Genomic DNA, 20,724 nt, shown 5'->3' with positions numbered 1-20,724 from the left:
TAAACAAAATTTAAATAAAATGAACAAAAGAGATATGGTTAAGATATATTAAGATACCAAGAAGTTTAAACCTGCTGAGAAAAATAGGTTTAATCAAATAATTGCATATGTAAATATATAATGACAATCAGAAATAAGAAGAAAAAGTAAAGTACTTTTGGATCATATATAGCAAAGGGAATCAATCAGGAGAAATCTCCCCTGAAGAAGAGACATTGAACCTAAGATCTGAGTAAGAGTGATTTAATCAAGGGGTAGGGGCAAATCATAGAGATTTAAAAAAATGGACAATTCCAGGTGACATGTCGAAATGTTCTGAGGTTAGAAAAAAAGAGTATGTTTCAGGAAACAAAAAGGCTAGTGCATCTGGAGGGCAGAAAGCAAGGGAGATGGAATTAAGGCAGGAAAAACAAGTAAAAGCAGCAGTTACACATACAGGTGGAACAGCAGTCCTTAGAGAGTGGCCTGAGGATTCCTGGAGGTTTTCAGGAATGTCCCACAGGGGCTGAGAAAGTATACTTTTTTCATAATAGCACTAAGATGTTAACTGCCTTTTAGAAACTTCTTCTCATACAAGTGTACAGTGGAGATGCCCAGAGGCTGAGTGGTATTTAATATCACAATAGACTAAATGCAGAAGCAGTTATGAAAATCCAATTGTCAGAAATAACAAAGAAATACAATTATCAAAGTATTAAAATCAATTGATATATAATTTTTTTCTTGTTTTATTATTATACTTTAAGTTGTAAGGTACATGTGCAGAAAGTGCAGGTTTGTTACACAGGTATACGTATGCCAAGGTGGTTTCCTGCATCCATCCCCTGTCATCTACATTAGGTATTTCTCCTAATGTTATCCCTCCCCAATCCCACCACCTCCTGCTAACCCTCCCGTAATCCCCCTACCCGCCGACAGGCGCCAGTGTGTGATGTTTCCCTCCCTGTGTCCATGTGTTCTCACTGTTCAACACCCCACTTATGAGTGAGGACATGCGGTGTTTGGTTTTTTGTTCTTGTGTTAGCTTGCTGAGAATGGGATCTAATTAAACTCAAGAGCTTCTCTGCACAGCAAAAGAAACTATCATTAGAGTAAACCAGAAACCAACAGAATGGGAAAAAATTTTTGCAATCTACCCATATGACAAAGGGCTAATAACCAGAATCTACAAAGAACTTAAACAAATTTATAAGACATACAATTTTTTAAAAACACTGCTGTGGTCTGAATGTGAGCCAAAATTCATATGTCGAAATCCTAACTCCTGAGTTGAGGATATTAGGGGGATGGGCCTTGGGAAGATGATTAGGTCATGAATAATTTTAGTGCCCTCATAAAAGAGGCCAAGAGGGACTCCTTGTCTCTGTCACTATATGAGGATGCAATAAGAAGGTGCCATCCCTGAACCAAGAAGAGAGCCCTCTCCAGACACCGAATCTGCTGGTGTCTTGACCTTGAACTTTCCAGCCTCCATAACTTTAAGAAATAAATTTTGTTGCTTATAAGCCAAAAAAAAAAAAAATTAAATTAAATTGTCTTCTATTAAACCAGATATAAAAGAGATTTGTAAAAATGTAAAATAATGCCATTCTCGTTAAATTATTTTTATTTCAGAAAATAGTTGTCTTTATATATTTATATATAAATGTTATGTTACTATTATTTTTAATTAATAAATATTTTATGATTCTGAGTTTTAATTCTTAATTTACTAAATATCAATAGGTATAACCTACAAGATAAAAATCTCTTAGAGGTCCTCAGTGATTTCTAAGAGTTTAAAGAGTTCTAGAAACTAAAATGTTTGAGAACCTCAAGGTAAAGCTTTAAAGTCTGTCAAGAGATTTAGAAGTTGATTGTAAGAGAAATAGAAATATTTTGAAGCATTTTAGTGATAAAAGCATGTAAATAATCATGTTCTGCAAGAATGATGTATGGAGGCCAGATGGGAGGTGACTGCAAGGTAGAAAATGATGCTAACGTGAACCATGATAGCGGTAGGGTGGAAAAAGTGAATGATGCAAGGGATATTTAGGAGGGAAAAATCAAAGGACCTTCTGTGTAATTGAAGGGGACGAAGAAAGAAAGCTTCAAGCTAGGCAACTAGATTTCTGGCTTGTGCCACAGAATGGTCAATAGCATCTGTTACCAAATCAGATAAACCTAACTGCAGATTTGAGGAGAAGAGTTCTTGAGTTTTATGTTGAAAGTGCTGAATTTATGATAATTTTTGATATTAAAGTGGGGACATCAGGTTTTTGACACTATGAGTCTGGAACTGAAAAGAGATATCTGGATTTGAGATATATATACAAATTTGAATTAGCATATGCCTTTAGAAGTCATGGCATGTACTGCTATAAAAATGAAGAAGAATCCTTTATGTACTTACATGAAAAGATCCTCAAGACATATCAATAGTAATTTTTTACACAGTTAGAAAATAATGTAACTATGCGACCACTTACATAAGAAAAAAAGGAAATTTGTATACTTGTATTCGCTTCGTTTTCCTAAAAACTTTTTTGGAAGATTACACAAGATACTAATGAAAGCAGTGGGTCAAGTGGAGTGGGAGAGAAAAATGGAGCCTTTACATTACATGCATTTTCATGTCGTTTTGACTTTGAAACACTCATTTTTTTAAAAGCCAGATAGAGGAGGATAAGCTATCAAAAAAGAATGGAAAAGAGCAACTGGAGAGGATGGAGAGTGTGTTGTCACTGATGCCAAGGAAAACAGCACTTCAGAAAGAATAGAGCAGTTAACTGTCAAATCCAACTAAGAGGTTTGGCGAAATCTGTACTGGGAAAAATATATGTATATCCACTGCAGGGGGACCACAACATTAGCAAGCAAAACACCAAGAGCCCAATAAAAATTAATAAAGGACACAAAGAGCTCACAGTAAAAGAAATACAAATGGCTTAAAGTGTGAAGAAATGCTCAGCTCATAATGGAAAACATGCAATTAAAGTTATTGAATTCTATTTTCATTCATATTGGCAAAGATAAGAAAAACACTTATATACTGTTGCAAGGAATGTAAATTGGTATTGCTTTTTTATATGTAGAGAGATGTGGTTTCACTACGTTGCTTGGACTAGTCTCGAACTCCTAGGTCCAAGCTATCCTTTCACTTCGGCCTCCCAGAGTCCTGGGATTACAGGTGTGAGCCACCACACCTGGCCATTATTACTTTTTTAAGAGGCATTTTGACAACCTGCATTAAAATAGCGTACCTAGCTTATGACTAATTAATTTCAAATGCAGAAATTTTCTATCTCTATATCAATACAGATATTTATAAGCATATGTACTTGTTATAGACATATGTAATATGTGTGCATATGTATACCTATATGTAGATGTATGAAATGATATATGTGCAAGGATGCTCTTGCAGCATTGTTTTAGTAGCAAAAGACTAGCAATAATCAAATATGTATCAACATTGGACTGGTTAAAAATTATGGTACATCTAGAGAAAATGTATTTGTTGCAGATGCAGAAAGATATTTAGAATAGAATAGGTAAAAATTCAAGTGCAGAACAGTGTACATGGTATTTATTCATTCTGTCAAATTAATGCATATGCATTTAATATTGCTAAAAGTATACAGAAACTATGGTCCTAATGGATGCATCTTGAAAGAGGATCTGAACACTGGGAAGCTTTCCCAAGAAGAGGGATCCTTAATTTTTATTCACACTCTTTTGTTCTGTTTGGGTTTTATTTTTATCATAGCCACATATTGCCCCTTCTATTAAGGAAAGAAAGCAGCTAATTTTTAAAAAGACTTTTTAAATTTTAAAGTGATCTTTGGGCTTTGGGATCATAGTGGCAACCTTAATAAGATATATTCGAATGGAGTCACGAGGGAGGAAGGCATGTCGGCATGAGTGAAAAGTAAGAGGAAGATGAGTAAGTAAGGGTGACAGACACAAAGACTCTAGAAGTGTTAATGTAAACGGAGAAAGAGTGATATAGTAGCTGGATCCAGAAGCATGGTCAAGAGAAGAAATCATTCTGTTTGTTTGAGTTTTGTTTTTAAGTTGGGGAAACTTAAAAATGTTAAATGCTGATGGGAAGTCTCTTGAGAGGGAAGACAGGAGTCATTCATGGACTACATAAGCACCCCAAGAAGGTGGGAAAGGATGGTCTCTCAGGCACAGGCAGAGGACACTTCCTCCACTGGAATGGGAGGTCAGGGCAGGAGGAGGCTGCAGAAATAAGTCATTTGGCACTTGGAAAGTGGGGAGTAGTTGGGCAATTTCCTGTCTTATGGCTTCTATCTTCTTCGTGAAATAAGTTATATCTGCTGAATTAAAGGAAAAGTGGAATATGAGAAGATGTGCATCTCAGACACCAAAAAACAGAGATGGTTTGAAACCTTAATTTCAGAGAATGGTAGAGCACCTTGAATAGAGATGGACAGAAGGTCTGTCTAGATGAGGTTGGCATTCAAGGATTTATAGTGCAACCAACCAATCTGTCCTATGTAATTTTTTTCCAACAGTATCTAGAAACCTGGTGTAGGCATAAAGAATCCAGGAGTTGAATTGGGGCCTTGACGAATGAGCACCAACGTAAATGGCACAGGAGTTCACATTAAACAAACACCTCCGCTTTCCATCTCTCTTCCACCACCTTCAAGTCCCATCAGAATTCTCTACATACATTTTTTCACATATTCACAATTCATAAACCTTTGCATGTTGTTCTGGCTAATTAGTCTGGAGTAAACTAAAGAGAGAAGAAAAACAACTTGAAAGGTTAAGGATTGGAACGGGAGGAAAGGGAAAGGACTAAATTGTTGAACACTGGTTACTGTACTAGTTACTTACAAACTTGGTCTCAATTACTATGGAGTAAAAAGTGACTATTTCCTGATTCTCCTTTCTCACAAATTTTTAATAAAGTCACTATCCCTCCCTTGCTGAGACCATAGAATTAATAGAAAAACTCACCTGTCTGAGATCATATACTGTCAAAGCTATGGAAATGATGGACATGATTATGATGGCAAAAGCATATTCCTTATAGTCTTCACTAAACCACAGACAGACACTGAATAGTTGAAATATATAAAATGGATTTAAAACCTGTTAACAGACATAAAAACAGGAAGACAAGAGAGATTTTTAGGCTTCACACTTAGCTCTTTATTTACTTGTTTTCATAATCATCTTCATGACATACATCATCCCACACAATATTCTTATTATATTTATTCAGCTATTGACATGTGCCAGACACTGTTCTAAGCAACTGTACTTGAATTTTCTCATTTAATTCCCACAGTTAACTTATTAACCAGAAGTTGTTACTTATCTCCATTGTAATGATAAAGAAACTCAACCTTAGATCTTGAGAAACATGTCCAAAGTCATGTGACTATGATTGCCACAGACCCAAGACTTAAACCCAGTCAATATGACACCAGAGCACGCACTTTTTTTTTTTTTGAGATGGAGTCTCGATCTGTCACCAGGCTGGACTGCAGTGGCATGATGTTGGCTCACTGCAAACTTTGCCTCCCAGGTTCAAGCCATTCTCTTGCCTCAGCCTTCCGAGTAGCTGGAACTACAGGCACATGCTACCATGCCCAGCTAATTTTTGTACACTTAGTAGAGACAGGGTTTCACCATTTTGGCCAGGATGGTCTCAATCTCTTGACTTTGTGGTCTGCCCGCCTCAGGCTCCCAAAGTGCTGGGATTACAGGCATGAGCCACCACACCTGGTCCCCCAGAGCACTTACTTTTAATCATTGTCGCACTTTATAATTTACAAAGTAGTGTCTCATGTATTGACATGTTGACCATCAAAATAGTTATTTTTAAAGTAGATGTTGTCATCTCCTGCTTACACTTACTGGCCTTCAGAAAGGTGAAGTATTAGTTCAGGTCTACAAAGTTAAAATACTTTTTAATCTCTTGTTCTCTATGATACAACACCTGCCATATTTGAAGCCTTTAAAGAACCTTAGATTAATGGGTGAGTTGAAGACTGCATGTTCTCATAAGTAGAGGGCTGTGCTGAAAGCAGTAAGCTATAATCGAGCATCTAGAACACTGTGGGAGGGTGTGGCTGTTAACCTCAGCAGCTGCAATTCTGCTTTGGTCAAAAACATGTTGTGCCTTAACTTAAATTCCCTCTAGTTGGTTTCTCTCTGTCTAATACAGGAACGGTAATCCTTTCTGCTGGTTAGAGAGGCAGAACACAGAAACGTTCCCTATTGGTTTGTTTTGCTTTCTTTCATGCTTGACTGCTTGCTGGAAATATTTTAAAAGTACCTTAAGTTTAGTAAGCTTTTTTTAAGGCAAGGAGGAGTGGAGATAGAGCACAGGGAAACCAGAGTACAGCTAGAGGGCTATGGTTTGATAAGAATCACTATAATGAAAAAATGAGGAGCCCAGTGACAGAGTCCAAGAGAAAAATTTCATCTTATACCTTGAGATCAACAGTACTAATAAGGCTGAATAAATAAATTTTTTTCTTCCTACAATTTTTGGCACCAAGGAAATTGCATCTACTACCTAACAAAAGGTTTGGCTTAAAAAAATATATTTGAGTTTCACCAAGTTAAAACAAGCTAAGCAGCATAGTATTAAAAAAGAAAAAAAAAAAATTGCATTCATGCAGTCATTAAATGGTAAATAAGTACAATGAGTTTCACACCCTATATTACATAAGGCAATGTGCAAAATAGCCACTGGAAGAAAAAGAATAAGCAAGAGATATAAAGAAAATATACTTGACATACTTTCAAAGTACCTTCTATATTACAACTACTTATTAACAAGCAGTACTTCTGTTTCGCTAGAGCCAAACTTCATTATTTTCTATCCAACACCAAGAGAAAATACTAGAGAAATTACCTCCTTGATGAGCAGTTTCCAAATTGGTGTGACTTCAACATCGATCGTATTAGGCCCACATATTAACCTCCTGTAGAAACAAATCACAGATCAATCAGTCACAAATAATAAAAATTAAACTCACTCCTCATCTATTCAGAAAAAGGTCTATTCCATGGTCACTTTCTCACTTGTGGGACCAACATAAGCCTCCCTTGTTACATACCATTCCCATCCTTCTCAAAATAATGGGAGGGAAGGGTTCCCAGGTGCAAAAACAATAAACATGACCATATTGCTTCTAGAACTATACTCTTCCCAAGTTCTAAATATTTTTCTAAATAGTAATTTGGGTATTTAATATTACATATTGTCTTATTCAAGTAGTTTCAAAGTTGGCATATTCCCAACTCTGTCTCTCCTCAATTCCAGTTTTATTACTATACGGCAGGGTAGTTAAGAGAAAATACCTTCATTTATAAAGAAATGCTGTTCCTGCTTTCCTACCCCTATTTAGAAGTTCTGGGAAGTTTCAGAATGTATTTTAATGTGAGTGAAAAGGTTCTGTGATGTCAAAAATAGTTCTACACATATAATTATTCAGCTTTTTAATTCAGTGTCTCTAAAACCCAGAAATGTGTTTCCCTGATTATGCAGAGGACAGGCATTTTATGAGTTATGTTACTGTTGAAAACATTAACTGCTTTTTCTGCGTCTTCTACCTCGATGCTCATATTAAATCGCTTGGTCAAATACATGACAGCGGTGCTTCTCAAACTTATATAGCTCACTTGGTGATATTGCTAAAATGAAGATTCAGATTCAATGAGATGAAAAGTGGTCTGAGATCCTGCAGTTCTAACAAGCTTTCAGGTGATACTGATTCTGCTAGGGTCTACAGCTCTTCAAAGTACTAGAAATGGGGAAGGAGGAAGCATGTGAATCATAGAAACAGAACAGCAAGGCCTTTAAAGAGTCCTTCTCGGCTGGGTGCAGTAGCTCATGCCTGTAATTCCAGCACTTTGGGAGGCCAAGGTGGGCAGATCACGAGGTCAGGAGATCAAGATCATCCTGGCCAACATGGTGAAACCCCGTCTCTACTAAAAATACTGGGACAAAAAAAAGCTGGGCATGGTGGCACATGCCTGTAATCCCAGTTACTCAGGAGGTTGAGGCAAGAGAATTGCTTGAAGCTTGAACCCAGAAGGCAGAGGTTGCAGTGAGCCCAGATAGCGCCACTGCACTCCAGCCCGGTGACATTACAATATTTTCTGATATTAATCCATTAACATAACTATTTACTGATGTATTTGGCTAACTGATAATAATCCTTTTGAGCTACTATAGGCAATAATATGCATGGTACCTAATATCTTGTTCTTCTCTTGTTAAGCCTGATCCAAATTTTTGATGTATCTTGGCAGAACTGAGCCAGTCTTCCAAAGAGCTAAAACAATAATAATGAAAAGAACACATTTAGCAATAATACTTTTGAGATAATATTTTTCTTCTTTGTACTTGCTAAAACAACTTACCCAATTTTCTGGAACTGTCCTTCTAAGTAGTTCCAAACATATCTTATTTTCTGCACTTTTATGCATCTCACCTGCAAAAGAAAAGTACTAAGAAAGCCTCTAGTTTGAGGATCGGAGAATAAATAGCAACTCAGTGGCTAAAGAAGCATTTGTTTAAAAAGCAAAGATAAAACTCTAACATACTTATTTAAGATTTTATCCTTTTCTAAATTATCTTTTGCTTTTCTATCATACAAATGGCATTCTTTATTAGAAGTCATCATTCAATCAACATGTATCATGGACCTACTATACAGAAAAAAAAAAATACATGAATAAAACTTAGTCTCTGCATTCTACTACTTTATAAACTAAGAAGGAAGAAAATTCCAAGAAAAAAGACATACAGTCCAATATGTACATGTCAAAAAAAAAATAAAAATGTAATAAAATAAAAAATACCATCTTGAAACGCTGTAGACATAAAGAGAGATTAAGATGATGGAAGGCATCAGGAAGGACATAATGTATGAGCTACAGTGTTGAAGGATTGAGAGACTTTTACTCAAATGAGAAAAAAAAGAAACTATTTTAAAGAGATTGTTCTCAAGTTAGTTTGGGGGAAGAAGGCAAGTGAGCATGCCCATTTGTAGAATGAAGAATGAAGCTAGAAAGATAAAACGAAACCAAAGTATTGATAGAGGAGTTAAGAAGAAATTACTTAGGCAGATAATGAGGGTAAAGAGGTCCTCAGTAAGGTTTTCCTTTTAATGAAAAGCAGCCCCTAATCATTTTCCTTTCTAACAAAGAGCAGCCTCTAAAATTGAGCTTCAGACATAGATGCTCAAAATCATGTTCAAAAGGGTGACTCCAGCTTCCCTTCTCTGCTAGCCACATCTACAGTAAGGAATAGACAGGATGGCAGCAGCCAAAGGGAAAGTTCATTTGCATAATAAGATAAGGGTGAGGCAGCCAGCATCCCCACGTGCTATGTAAATGTCATACCTGATGGAACCAACCTGTGAGCCCTAGGTAAATCAGACATCTCTTCCTCAAGCTGGACTATATAATTTGGCACATCCCCGATGGCAGGTCTTTCCTAACAGAAGTCCTCTCTCTCATTAGAGAGAGAGCTGCTTTCCTTTTTCTTTTTTTCTTTCTTTCTCTTTTGCCCATTAAACCTCTGTTCCTAAACTCCTCATGTGTGTCCGTGTTCTAAATTTTCTTGGCACAAGACGATGAACCCGGGGTATTTACCCCAGACAACGTAGCTGCTTCAGTATGAGCAGCCTCAAATGCTAGAATGAGGTTTTGGGATGTTATCTCACAGACAATAGATTTGCAGAGTAACCTATAGAAGAGACACTGATACTAAAAATAAAAAGCAAGGAATCGAAACATACTACTAGAATAAATCACTTAAATACAAAGGAAGGAATGGGATGGGGATAATGGGATGGGGAAAGTTGGTTGATGATCCAAAGTTACAGTTAGATAGGAGGAAGAGAGGAAGAAAGGATCTGTAAAACAACTCAAAAATAATTAACAAAATGTCAGTAACAAGTTATTATCTATCAGTTAAACGCAGTTTAAATCCCTAAGCTCCAAGATCTAGGCTACTAAAAATGAATGCTAACCCTAAGCAATAGGTGTATGTACATGTACTGATGTGCACACACACACACACACAGACAGACAGACATTCAAAGTTACCAAGTAGGGTGTAAAATGCTGTCTTTTATTTTACAGAATGGATTTATCTCAGTAAGGTTGATTGAAACATAATGCTTTTAAAACTATATCTTATTTCCAATTGAGAGTGAAATTGGCCATGGGAATGACATAAAATCTCTCTCTAATTTGCAGATTTCACAATTTGCAAAGGAAATATTTTTTTAAATTTATTTTACTGCATTTTAGGTTTTGGGGTACATGTGAAGGACATGCAAGATTGTTGCATAGGTACACACGTGGCAGCATGATTTGCTGCCTTCCTCCCCATCACCCATATTTGGCATTTCTCCCTGTGCTATCTCTCCCCAACTACCCACCCCCCACTGTCCCTCCCCTATTTCCCCCCAACAGACCCCAGTGTGTAGTGCTCCCCTTGGCGATTCCTCAAGGACCTAGAAATAGAAATTCCATTTGACCCAGCAATCCCATTACTGGGTATATATCCAAAGGATTATAAATCGTTCTACTATAAGGACACGTGCACACGAATGTTCATTGCAGCACTGTTTACAATAGCAAAGACCTGGAACCCACCCAAATGCCCATCGATGATAGACTGGACAGGGAAAATGTGGCACATATACACCATGGAATATTATGCAGCCATCAAAAACAATGAGTTCGTGTCCTTTGTAAGGACATGGATGAACCTGGAAACCATCATTCTCAGCAAACTGACACAAGAGCAGAAGATCAAACACCACATGTTCTCACTCATAGGCGGGTGTTGAACAATGAGAACGCAAAGGAAATATTTTTAAGTGACAGGCTCTAGGGTGTGTTAGCCATTATGACACATGTTGGAATCTCAAGCATCTTGCTTCACAATTTACTTTTCTCTTCAGTATTCTCTGCAGTTTTGCAAACAGAGCAGGATTGTAATCACAGCTACTATTTATTGAGCATGTTAGGACTTTTCACACATTATGTTTCATCCATCATCCTGTGATAGGGCGGATATTATTTTCCTCTTCACTTTGTACCTGAAGTTCATTTTGATTGAGTAACTTGCCAGGAATTTGAACTCCAGCCCATCTGGCTCCAAAATTCAGTCTCTTGAAGGATATCATATTCAAGCTAGTCCCAAAAGAAAATTTGAAAATCCCTTGACTTCAGGATTCAAGCTTTAGAAAGTGATGATTGCCTATTTATTAGTTATAGAAATACAAAAATCTGTGTTAGAAAAATTTTAAAGCACATATTGTGGTTCCAATGTGAGGCCCCTGCTCAGTTAGAGAATCTATTATCAAGAGGCAGAAACCACAGACTAAGGTTGAAAAATGTATAAAACATAATAGACATGAAACATCTGTAGATGAAAGCAGCAATAATGAGAAATAAAGAGGTTACTGATAAGTTTTACCTCAGGCCAAAAAATAGAAAATTCCATTATCTTCTGACAATTTCTTAAGCCATTCTTCTCACAGAGTGAGAAGAATGGCTTCGTCCTGGACCTTTTAAGCATATTTGAGATTCCCCCAGGAGAAAATATCTCTGCCAGGAGTTTTTCTTCTTTCCCCATCACTCTCAGAGTCTCTGGAAACTGGTAAGAGGATGTTAAGCACAATATTTGCAAGAGATGAGGTTTATTTGCCCATTTCCTGGAAATTCAGACCAGGAAACAGCAATTAGGAACTGAATATCTGCTGTGGGGTGAATTTCATCTTTCTGCCCATGAATCAGGAAGATTTCCTCTCCCTGGGCTTTCTGCTTGTAATTTCTTGTTAGAACATGTTATAAGAGCATCCTGTTCAACAGGTTAAGCACTGGGTGTTAGCTCTGCATGCAATTCTATAAGATGGTCCTTAGCATCTCCTCTTAGCCTATGTTCCCAAACCTGACATGGTTCTTTGCTGTAGTCTTCAGACTTCCTTTAAACCAGCGATCTCCAACCTTTTTGGCACCAGAGACCAGTTTTGTGGAAGACAATTTTTCCACGAATGTTGGGGATGGAGTGATGGTTTCAGACCATCAGGCATTAGTTAGATTCTCATAAGGAGAGCTCTAACCTAGATTCCTCACATGCACAGTTCACAACATTAGGGATTTCACTCCTATGAGAATCTAATGCTGCTGCTGACCTGACAGGAGGCAGAACTCAGGCGGTAATTAGCTCCAGCTTGTCCAAAGCTTACCTCCTGCTGTGTGGCCTGGTTCCTAACAGGCCATGGACAGGGTACCAATTGGTGGCCCAGAGGTTGGGGACCCCTCCTTTAAATGGCCCTAAATGGTTATCATCTTGGTAATCTTGTTATTGTCATCAAGGCTGAGCCCATGACCACTCCTCTGACTTTAATGAAAGTTTTGTCCCATATTACTAGCATAGCTCATTGCAGTCACCTTAATATCCATCTTCTCATTGTATGTGCATAGCAGCCTTGAGAAAGGCAAAGAAAAGTTATTACTTTTATTTTGTAAATATGAGACTCAAGACCAGAGAGGCGGTAACTAACCAAACTGCCTATGCCATAGCTGGTAAATGAAGATACTACAACTGGATATCACTCCTTTCCATTTCAAGACCCCTACCCCTCCTGCAATTCTGTGTGTTGACTTGGCCATTTCTTCATTTATCTGTCCACTTATTTATTTGATGCTACTAAAGACACTAGAATTTCAGGGCAATAAAACTCTGAGAACGCAGGCTGATCTGGGAAGCTTACTTCTCCAGGTGAATGGACACCTAACAGATTAGGCAAACTATTATGTGGAGGTACTTGACCTCCTTTGTTTTTGCTTATTTGGGCAGTTAAGACAACTGGGTGGGTGGTGTGCAGTGGCTCATGCCTGTAATCCCAGCACTTTGGGAGGCCAAGGCTGGAGGATCACCTGAGGTCAGGAGTTTGAGATCAGCCTGGCCAACATGGTGAAACCCCATCTCCACTAAAAACAAAAAAATTAGCCAGGCATGGTGTCAGCTGCCTGTAATCCCAGATACTTGGGGAGCTGAGGCAGAAGAATTGCTTGAACCTGGGAAGTGAAGGTTGCAATGAGCAGAGACAGTTCCCCAGCCTGGGCAATAAGAGTGAAACTTTCCAGAAAAAAAAAAAGAAGACAACTGGGTGATAACAATCAACAATGACGATAGGAAAATTGCTCATCATTTACTTATATTATTTTAAATAACTGACCTTGAGCTCATAAAACTAATTTAAACGGCTGACTACACTCACATAAATGTAAGAGAAAATATTCTTATAAAATGTTTTCAATATGAGTGTTAGCTAGTCATAATCCAAGCAGAACTAATTTAATAGGGTGAAGAGGGAGCAACCTAAATACATTTGAATGACAAGAATTCAAATAAGGTCATTTTTGCAGACATAAGCAAACCTCCTGGGATATTCCTGGGTGATTATCTTTACTATAAAATTAACCCTATTACACAGATTGTAAGATAGGGCATGATACTATTAAGAGCTAATATGTAAGAGCTGGGCTGGGTGGTACATGCCTGTAATCCCAGCTACTAGGGAGGATGAGGCAGGAGGATCACTTGAACCCAGGAGTTTGAGGCTGCAGTGTATCATAATCATGTGCCTGTGAATAGCCACTGTACTCCAGCCTGGGCAACATAGTGAGTTCCTACTCTAAAAAAAGCAAAAGGAAATAGAGCAAGTATGTATTGAGCATCTACTGTATACCTGGAACTACATTAATTTTTGTATTTGTAAATTTATTGAATTTTATCAAATAATACTAAAAGTAGACATTATCATTTTTGTAGATGAGAAAACAGGCTCAGCAGAGTTAAGATCAATGGTTTCACTATTTAGAAGGATGAAGCTGTGATTTGAACTCAGCTCTATCTGGCTCCGAAGTTCAAGTTTGAAATATACACTATCAAATGAGGATTGGCACCATGGAGGAGCTACATTTACCTTTATACTTGAGGGGAAAAAAGATTAAATCTCTCAGGCATCAGCAGTAGCCATAAGTGTACTTACCTTTAGGTCTGGCTTTCTTATAGCTCTATTTATGATACACTCCTCATCTGTAATGAGAGGGTGGTCAGGAGTGAGACCAAATGCGCTGTTTAATGCTGACAGGTAGATCCACATTACCTTTTTCCAAGAGTAAATTTGAAATTCATCCTGAGGAAATAGACATCAAAACCCCCATGAAGTTAAGAGAGGTCATCAGGCTAAAATTCATCCTGAAAAACATCATTTTAATATAATTCTGTAAGCGTTTGGAGTTACTGAACATTCTTGGCAGAATGGTTTGTCTCTGAAAGATGATGGACATAGAACCGTGAGGGAAAAAGACCTGTCATCATTGATTGAGGAACCTGATATGAATATGAGGCACTGACACATAACAAAGCTTGAGAGCCAGGAGGCACATCCCCCGGTAAGACTAGTTCACAGCATCACCTTTTAGCCCATGGCCTGATGATCATCCCCATCCTTTGAGGCTTAACTAAAATTCAGTCTTTTCCAGAACAGCCTCATTAACACCCTTCCACCAGGGGGAAGAAAAACTGTCACTTTGTTAACTCCAAAAAATATTAACTGTCCCTCACTTTTTGCCTGTATTCTCCTAGTTCTTCTAGACTACCTGGAATGTAGGGACTAGGTTTTATTGTTCCTTATCTCCTCGTGCATGTGGAGCACTGAGACCTGCTCTGAAGAGTGGATGAAAAAGACTGAATCCATGGACTAAACCTGCCCGAGGTAATTGCCAAGATGTTAGCACAGGTGGGGTTGAAGAAGGTACCTTACTGCATGACCCGAATTAAAATTACTTCCCTTTGCAGTTTACTGATTACTTCATCACAGAGTAAAATTAGAGGGAGAAGCACAGGATGGAGAAACAGATACCACAATGGTCCCTTAGAGGCTGATTTGATAATGACAGTGGCTATTATCTGAATGAGTAAACACTAAGCATAAAACCCGCGCAGATGACTAATAAACCTCAGGATTTAAGAGGTAGAGTAAAAGAAGTTAAACCCCGGAACAATTTGATGCTTGGGAAATGTAGGTCAGAGCTGGGAATTGTCTCCACCACCACACCCATTTTTGCTACGAAGAGTGGCTTAGTTGACTCTGCAAAAGGCACAAATGGGAAGATACAATCATTGTAGCTAATCTGTTATATTGGTCCTCCTCAAGAGAAGCCAATCTCTATGCCTTTGCTCCTTCTCCTTCCTTAGCCTGTAGTACACATTCTTCTCTCTTCTCCTTAAGTCTTTACATGGCTGGATTCTACCATCCTTCAGAGTCCAGCTCAGAGTCCATGTCCTGAGAACCTCCCTAATTCCTCTGGGTGATCACTTCTAAATCGTCAGGGTACTCGAGATTCCTACCACATTTTACTCTTTGCCTATGCACCTTACCACTTCTCTTGGATTGTGGGTAGGAAATGCATATGACGCATGTCTGTGCTTCAGCCAGGCTTGGCACAGATTCTGTGTGTGTGCGTACATGCATGTGTGTATGTGTGTGTGTGTGTGTGAGAGAGGGAGAGAGAGAGAGAGACAGGGTGAGTGAGAGGAGAGGAGAGGAGAAAGACGCCTACAAAAGGGGGAAATAACCTTAATATAAATTGGAACATTCATTAATTAATTGATTTTAAAAGCCAGTGAAATTGGCTGCTACCCTATGGATTAAAAAAAAAAAAGATGACTAAATTAATTCAAATCAAATTGTATGGAGTTAAGAATGATGAGCCTAAGAATGGTGGAAGATAGCTACATTTTCAATGCCTAAGCCACTGAACTGGTAGACATGTCTAGATATGGAGTTGGCAACCAACTCTCTTGAACAAACCTGGACATAGTTCAGCATTACATAGCCTTGCTTCTGACTTCCTCAAAGGGTTTTTTAAATGATAACTTTCCATTTCTAATTATAATAATTAATATTTATTTCGTACTTACTATGTTCTAAGCACATAATGCCACATATGTATTATTTCATTTAACATCAAAAATGCAGTGGAATCGTTACAGTTAATTATTCTCCTATTTAATTGGCATGGAAACAAAGACATAATTGATAACTATTAGAGCAGGAACTTAACAGCCCCCACCACACTCTTGCTTGCCTCATTTAGATTCCCCTCTTACCTTCCACTTTATTCTACATTTTGCTAAAAAATATAATTTGATTGGACTGCCATTTTTATGTCCAGCCTGAACTGAGACTTCCAAAGAACACAGTTTCAATGAAAAATTTGGTTAAAAAGTGTATAATTTGTTGGTAAATAAGAACACAAATTATAAAAGAGCCATCAGGACCAGAGACCTCTGGCCACCAAGTGAGGACAATTAGGAAGACAGCTGCTATTAACCATCTCCAGTGAATTAAAATAATATTAACAACTACTTTTCATATGACTACTTAGCAGTCTGTAAATAAATTGTTATGTTATCTTATCTTAGGCTTACAATTTTCCAACGTTGGTATTATAATTATTTCTGTTTTGCAGATGAGAAAACTGACCATCAGCAAGGCTAAGAATTGCTCAAGCCAGTCTGAAGTGGTAATAGGAATAAAACTGAGACCTGAGTCCAGATCTTTCTATTCCAAATCTTGGTTCCTTCCTCTTTTTTTCAGCAAGTTGCCTCATGGTGTCTATGGCTTGCATGTAAAAATCACCTCGAATTCTGTACCAAGTAACAAACAGTATCCAGTTTCTCACAATCTCTGCTTTCCTGGCAGCATAGAATCTAATTCCCAAAATCAAGCTGTCACTCTCTAGCCCTGTGTGGCAACAAACAGACTTCCAGACTGTAGTGCCTAAAAAGGGAAAAGCAAAGTGTCCATTCTCAAAGGCCATATCAATCCAGTGCACCAACTGTGTGCCTTCGTCTAGATGTGCACTAAAAACTGACATTCATCTATACACCCACATCTTCTTATAGCTCATAACATTACTAAATCAAAGGTGCTTGGACATATTTGCTTTTAAGCTCACTTTCTGTCATCCCCATTCACTCCTAAGCCCAATAACTCAGAATTCTGTATGATACAAAGTAGAATTCTATAGATTAAAATGATAGGGCAGCCAGATGACCCTTTTGCTTAGAGTAGGGGAGTGACACTGACTTCTCTCTTGTATACTACCCTATTGAGGACTCTCAAATCACCCCATTTTTAAGGGAAAAAAGCAAAGAAATGGAAGAAAAGTACACCAATGTGAAGTGATCACTTCAGGCAAAATCACGGACTCCTCTGTTTTTGTTTTGGGGTTTTCCAATATGAAAAGGGCACAGGTTGAGGCCTGAACTCAAATGCCAGCTCTAAACTGCCTTACAACTGTCTGAAGCTAATTTTCTTTATTTAGAAAATGGGGATAATATCACATTTCATGGATTTTTGCAGGATTAAATGAAATAATACATAACGTGTCTGGTCTAAGGTTTGGCCTACAGCAGGGAGGCAAGAAATGGTATGGTTCTATGCCTCACTTTTCATAGCATGTTGTTTCTGAGATCTTTCTGTAAGTACAAACTTATTCTCCCTCTGAGGAAACTAAAAGTCTCTCAATTTTTCTTTTGTGGAAAAGCAGCATCTTTACCTGAAAATGGCTGCTTCTACTTTAGTGTGTTTCCCAGCTCTCTTCAAAGCAGGTAATTATTTGTAAAATGCTTAAATGTACCAGAGGAGCTACCATTTTAACTAATTGGTTTATAATGCAAATAATCCAAAGTGCTTGCCTGGCATATCTGGACTTTTTACATTTCAGGTCTCATTGAGAAGACTTTACCTCCTCTTTATAGGAAATATTAACCAGATCAGTCCATGAACTCTAAAAAAGTAGGTTTTACAAGAATTCAAGAGTGCATTTCGGAAGTTGAATATAATACAAAGAACCAGTGTTTGACCTGGACTGAAAACAGAGGAAGAAACCTGAGCCTTTTCTATTTTCTATGGCTTTGTACTTTCTGACCCTAGAAATGCCAGATGAAATTTTAGATTTGAATGAAGCAAATTATCTTGTGATATGGTTTGGTTGTGTCCCCCCCAAATCTCATCTTGAATTTAGTTCCCATAATCCCCACATGTCATAGGAGGGACCCAGATTTAATCAAGGGGGCAGTTACACTCATGTTGTTCTCATGATAGTGAGTGAGTTATCACAAGATCTGATGGTTTTATAAGAGGCTTTCACCTTCTTGCTTGGCACTTCTTCTTGCTGCTGCCATGTGAAGAATTACATGTTTGCTTTCCTTTCCACCACGATTGTAAGTTTCCGGCACCCCCTTCCCCCGGCTATGCTGAACTGTGAGTAAATTAAACCTCTTTCCTTTATAAATTACCCAGTCTCAGATATGTCTTTATTAGCAGGGTGAGAACAGATTAACACATCTTGCTTACCTAATTTTACCCTTTTGCCATAAGAACTTCATCCCTTGAAATTTAAAAGCAATATAATGGTCACTTCAAGTTCAGGCCAATTCTGTGATTTCTCTTGCATAGTTCACTACATAAAAAATGTAGTTCTGAGTTCTCCTTAAAAAGAACCCATTTCAAAGTTCCAATGAGACATTAGAAACTGAGTACTTTTCTCTTGAAGACGGATGCATTGCAATGCTGAAAGGTTGAACTCTACCTAAGGTGAAATATCTAGAGGATTATGGATAATGTAATAATAACTTAAATTTCTCAGGTTATTCTAAAACACTGCACTGCCTTTACAGACCCATAACTTTGGAAAAATTATTTTATTTTTATATGTATCATTCCTTTCTTTCTCCTTCCCTCTCTTAGCCAGACTCATTGATGCTCTTAACAACCTGACCTCATATTCCCAGTGTTGTTTAGCTAAAAAAAAAGTTGACATTGGCTAGGATATAGGATTTACTTATAAGATACATAAAGTTCTAAGTTTTGAAGAAATTCCCACAATAATTATTACCTCAGTATAGCTGTCCAAAAAAAGGGAGGAGAGAAGGACAATGCAATGAGATTGTCAACAAAGCAAAGGCTATGTTGATGTTTGTACACAAAACAAGGAAACCTAGAAAACTCAGCATACATTTTTGGAGAGATTGGGATTTGGGGCTTCTTCATTTTTGCAGTTGTCTTCTGAAGGGAAATGGAGCAGTGGATTAGCTGGTTCATTGTCTGAAACTTCTTGAGATGTAGTGTATAGTAAAAAGTTGACCAATGCCCATGGAATGCCTACCTACCAAGCACAGTCGTCACTTAAGAACTTTATATCTATCACATCTTTAGTCCTCACAAGGATATAGGTATCATTATCCCCACTTTACAGAAAAAAAGAATGGAGGCAAAAAGAGGTTAAATAACCTGCCTGTTACGAACTGAATTGTGTTCCCTCAAAATTCACATGTTGAAGCCCTAACTTCCTATACATTTGGAGATAAAGCATTTAAGAAGGTAATTAATGGCCAGGTGCGGTGGCTCACACCTGTAATCCCAGCACTTCGGGAGGCCGAGGCAGGTGGATCCCAAGGTCAGGAGTTTGAGACCAGCCTGGCTGACATGGTGAAACCCTGTCACTACTAAAAATACAAAAATTAGTGGGGTGTGGTGGTACATGTCTGTAATCCCAGCTACTCAGGAGGCTGAGGCAGGAAAATCACTTGAACCCAGGAGGCAGGAGTTGCAGTGAGCTGAGATCGCATCACTGCACTCCAGCCTGGGCAACAGAGCAAGACTCTGCCTCAAAAAACAACAACGACAACAACAACAACAACAAAAAGGGTAATTAATGTTGAATTAGGTCGTGAAGTCCATATAAGATGAAGAGACACCAGGAATGCAAAAACACAGAGAAAAGACTCTGTAAACACACAGTAAGAAGACAGCCATCTTCAAGCCTCCCCAGAAACCAACTCTGCTGGCCCTAGATCTTGGACTTTCAGCTCCCAGAACTATAAAACAATAAACGTCTATTGTTTGAGCAAGCCAGTTTGTGGTATTCTGCTATCGAAGCCTACCAGACAAATACACTGCCCAAGGTCAAGAGCAGTGCTGGAAATCAAATCCAGGTACTCAGAATCTAGAGTTTATTCTTAAACCACTTCACAATGCTGCGTCTGTAGAATCTGGTCTCTGGACAGAGAGTAATTAGATCTTTAGCTACAACTCCAGCTCAACTCTCATCTTACGGCTATGAGACCCTGAGCATTTTGTTTAACTTCTCTATGCCTCATCTGTAAAATGGGAGAAAAATAATCTCTACTGGCAAGGACCAAATGAGACAACTATATGTAAATACTCTGCAAATTGTTAAATCATAATATACGGGGCCCTGTATTATAAAGGAAAATAGCCTCAAAATGATTTATCTAACACTGAGTCATTTCTCAGAGGCCAGCTCACAGAATCTCAGAGATTTCTGGTGAGATGTCTAATGAAAAACCAGGTTGAAATGGGGCCAGGTGGGGGAGTGGGTAGAAGAGCAGGATTCAGAAGTGGGAATGTGTACCTGAAACATAATCCTGTATTATCTTTCTCAACCGTGACATTCTACTTTAGTATCCTTGAAATACAATTCTGGCTAAAACAGTGAGACTATTTATTGCAGATCCAACTTAATTCAAAGTATTAAATTTAATTAAATTAATTAAGCCCTGCTGCGGCCATGTGCTAGGTGCCATGGGGGATAAAATGTAAACCACAATCACTGTCTTCA

General features: G+C 38.1%; 1 protein-coding gene across 3 annotated transcripts in view; it reads right to left on the bottom strand.

The window, feature by feature from the left end:
* ATP13A4 (ATPase 13A4) overlaps positions 1-20,724 on the bottom strand; it is a 175,571-nt gene that overhangs the window by 80,009 nt on the left and 74,838 nt on the right. For all 3 annotated transcript variants that reach the window (XM_032298227.1, XM_032298228.1, XM_032298229.1), the window contains 5 exons: positions 14,058-14,204; positions 8,398-8,468; positions 8,229-8,309; positions 6,884-6,953; positions 4,972-5,106 (listed from right to left, as the gene is read on the bottom strand). In XM_032298227.1, coding sequence (XP_032154118.1) covers positions 4,972-5,106; positions 6,884-6,953; positions 8,229-8,309; positions 8,398-8,468; positions 14,058-14,204 — 504 coding nt within the window. The remainder of the gene's footprint in view (positions 1-4,971; positions 5,107-6,883; positions 6,954-8,228; positions 8,310-8,397; positions 8,469-14,057; positions 14,205-20,724) is intronic.

The sequence above is a fragment of the Sapajus apella genome, unplaced genomic scaffold (assembly GCF_009761245.1).
Source record: "Sapajus apella isolate SASKATOON/1434 unplaced genomic scaffold, GSC_monkey_1.0 scaffold38, whole genome shotgun sequence".
NCBI classification, from domain to species: domain Eukaryota; kingdom Metazoa; phylum Chordata; class Mammalia; order Primates; family Cebidae; genus Sapajus; species Sapajus apella.
This window is presented reverse-complemented; position numbering and strand designations above follow the sequence as displayed.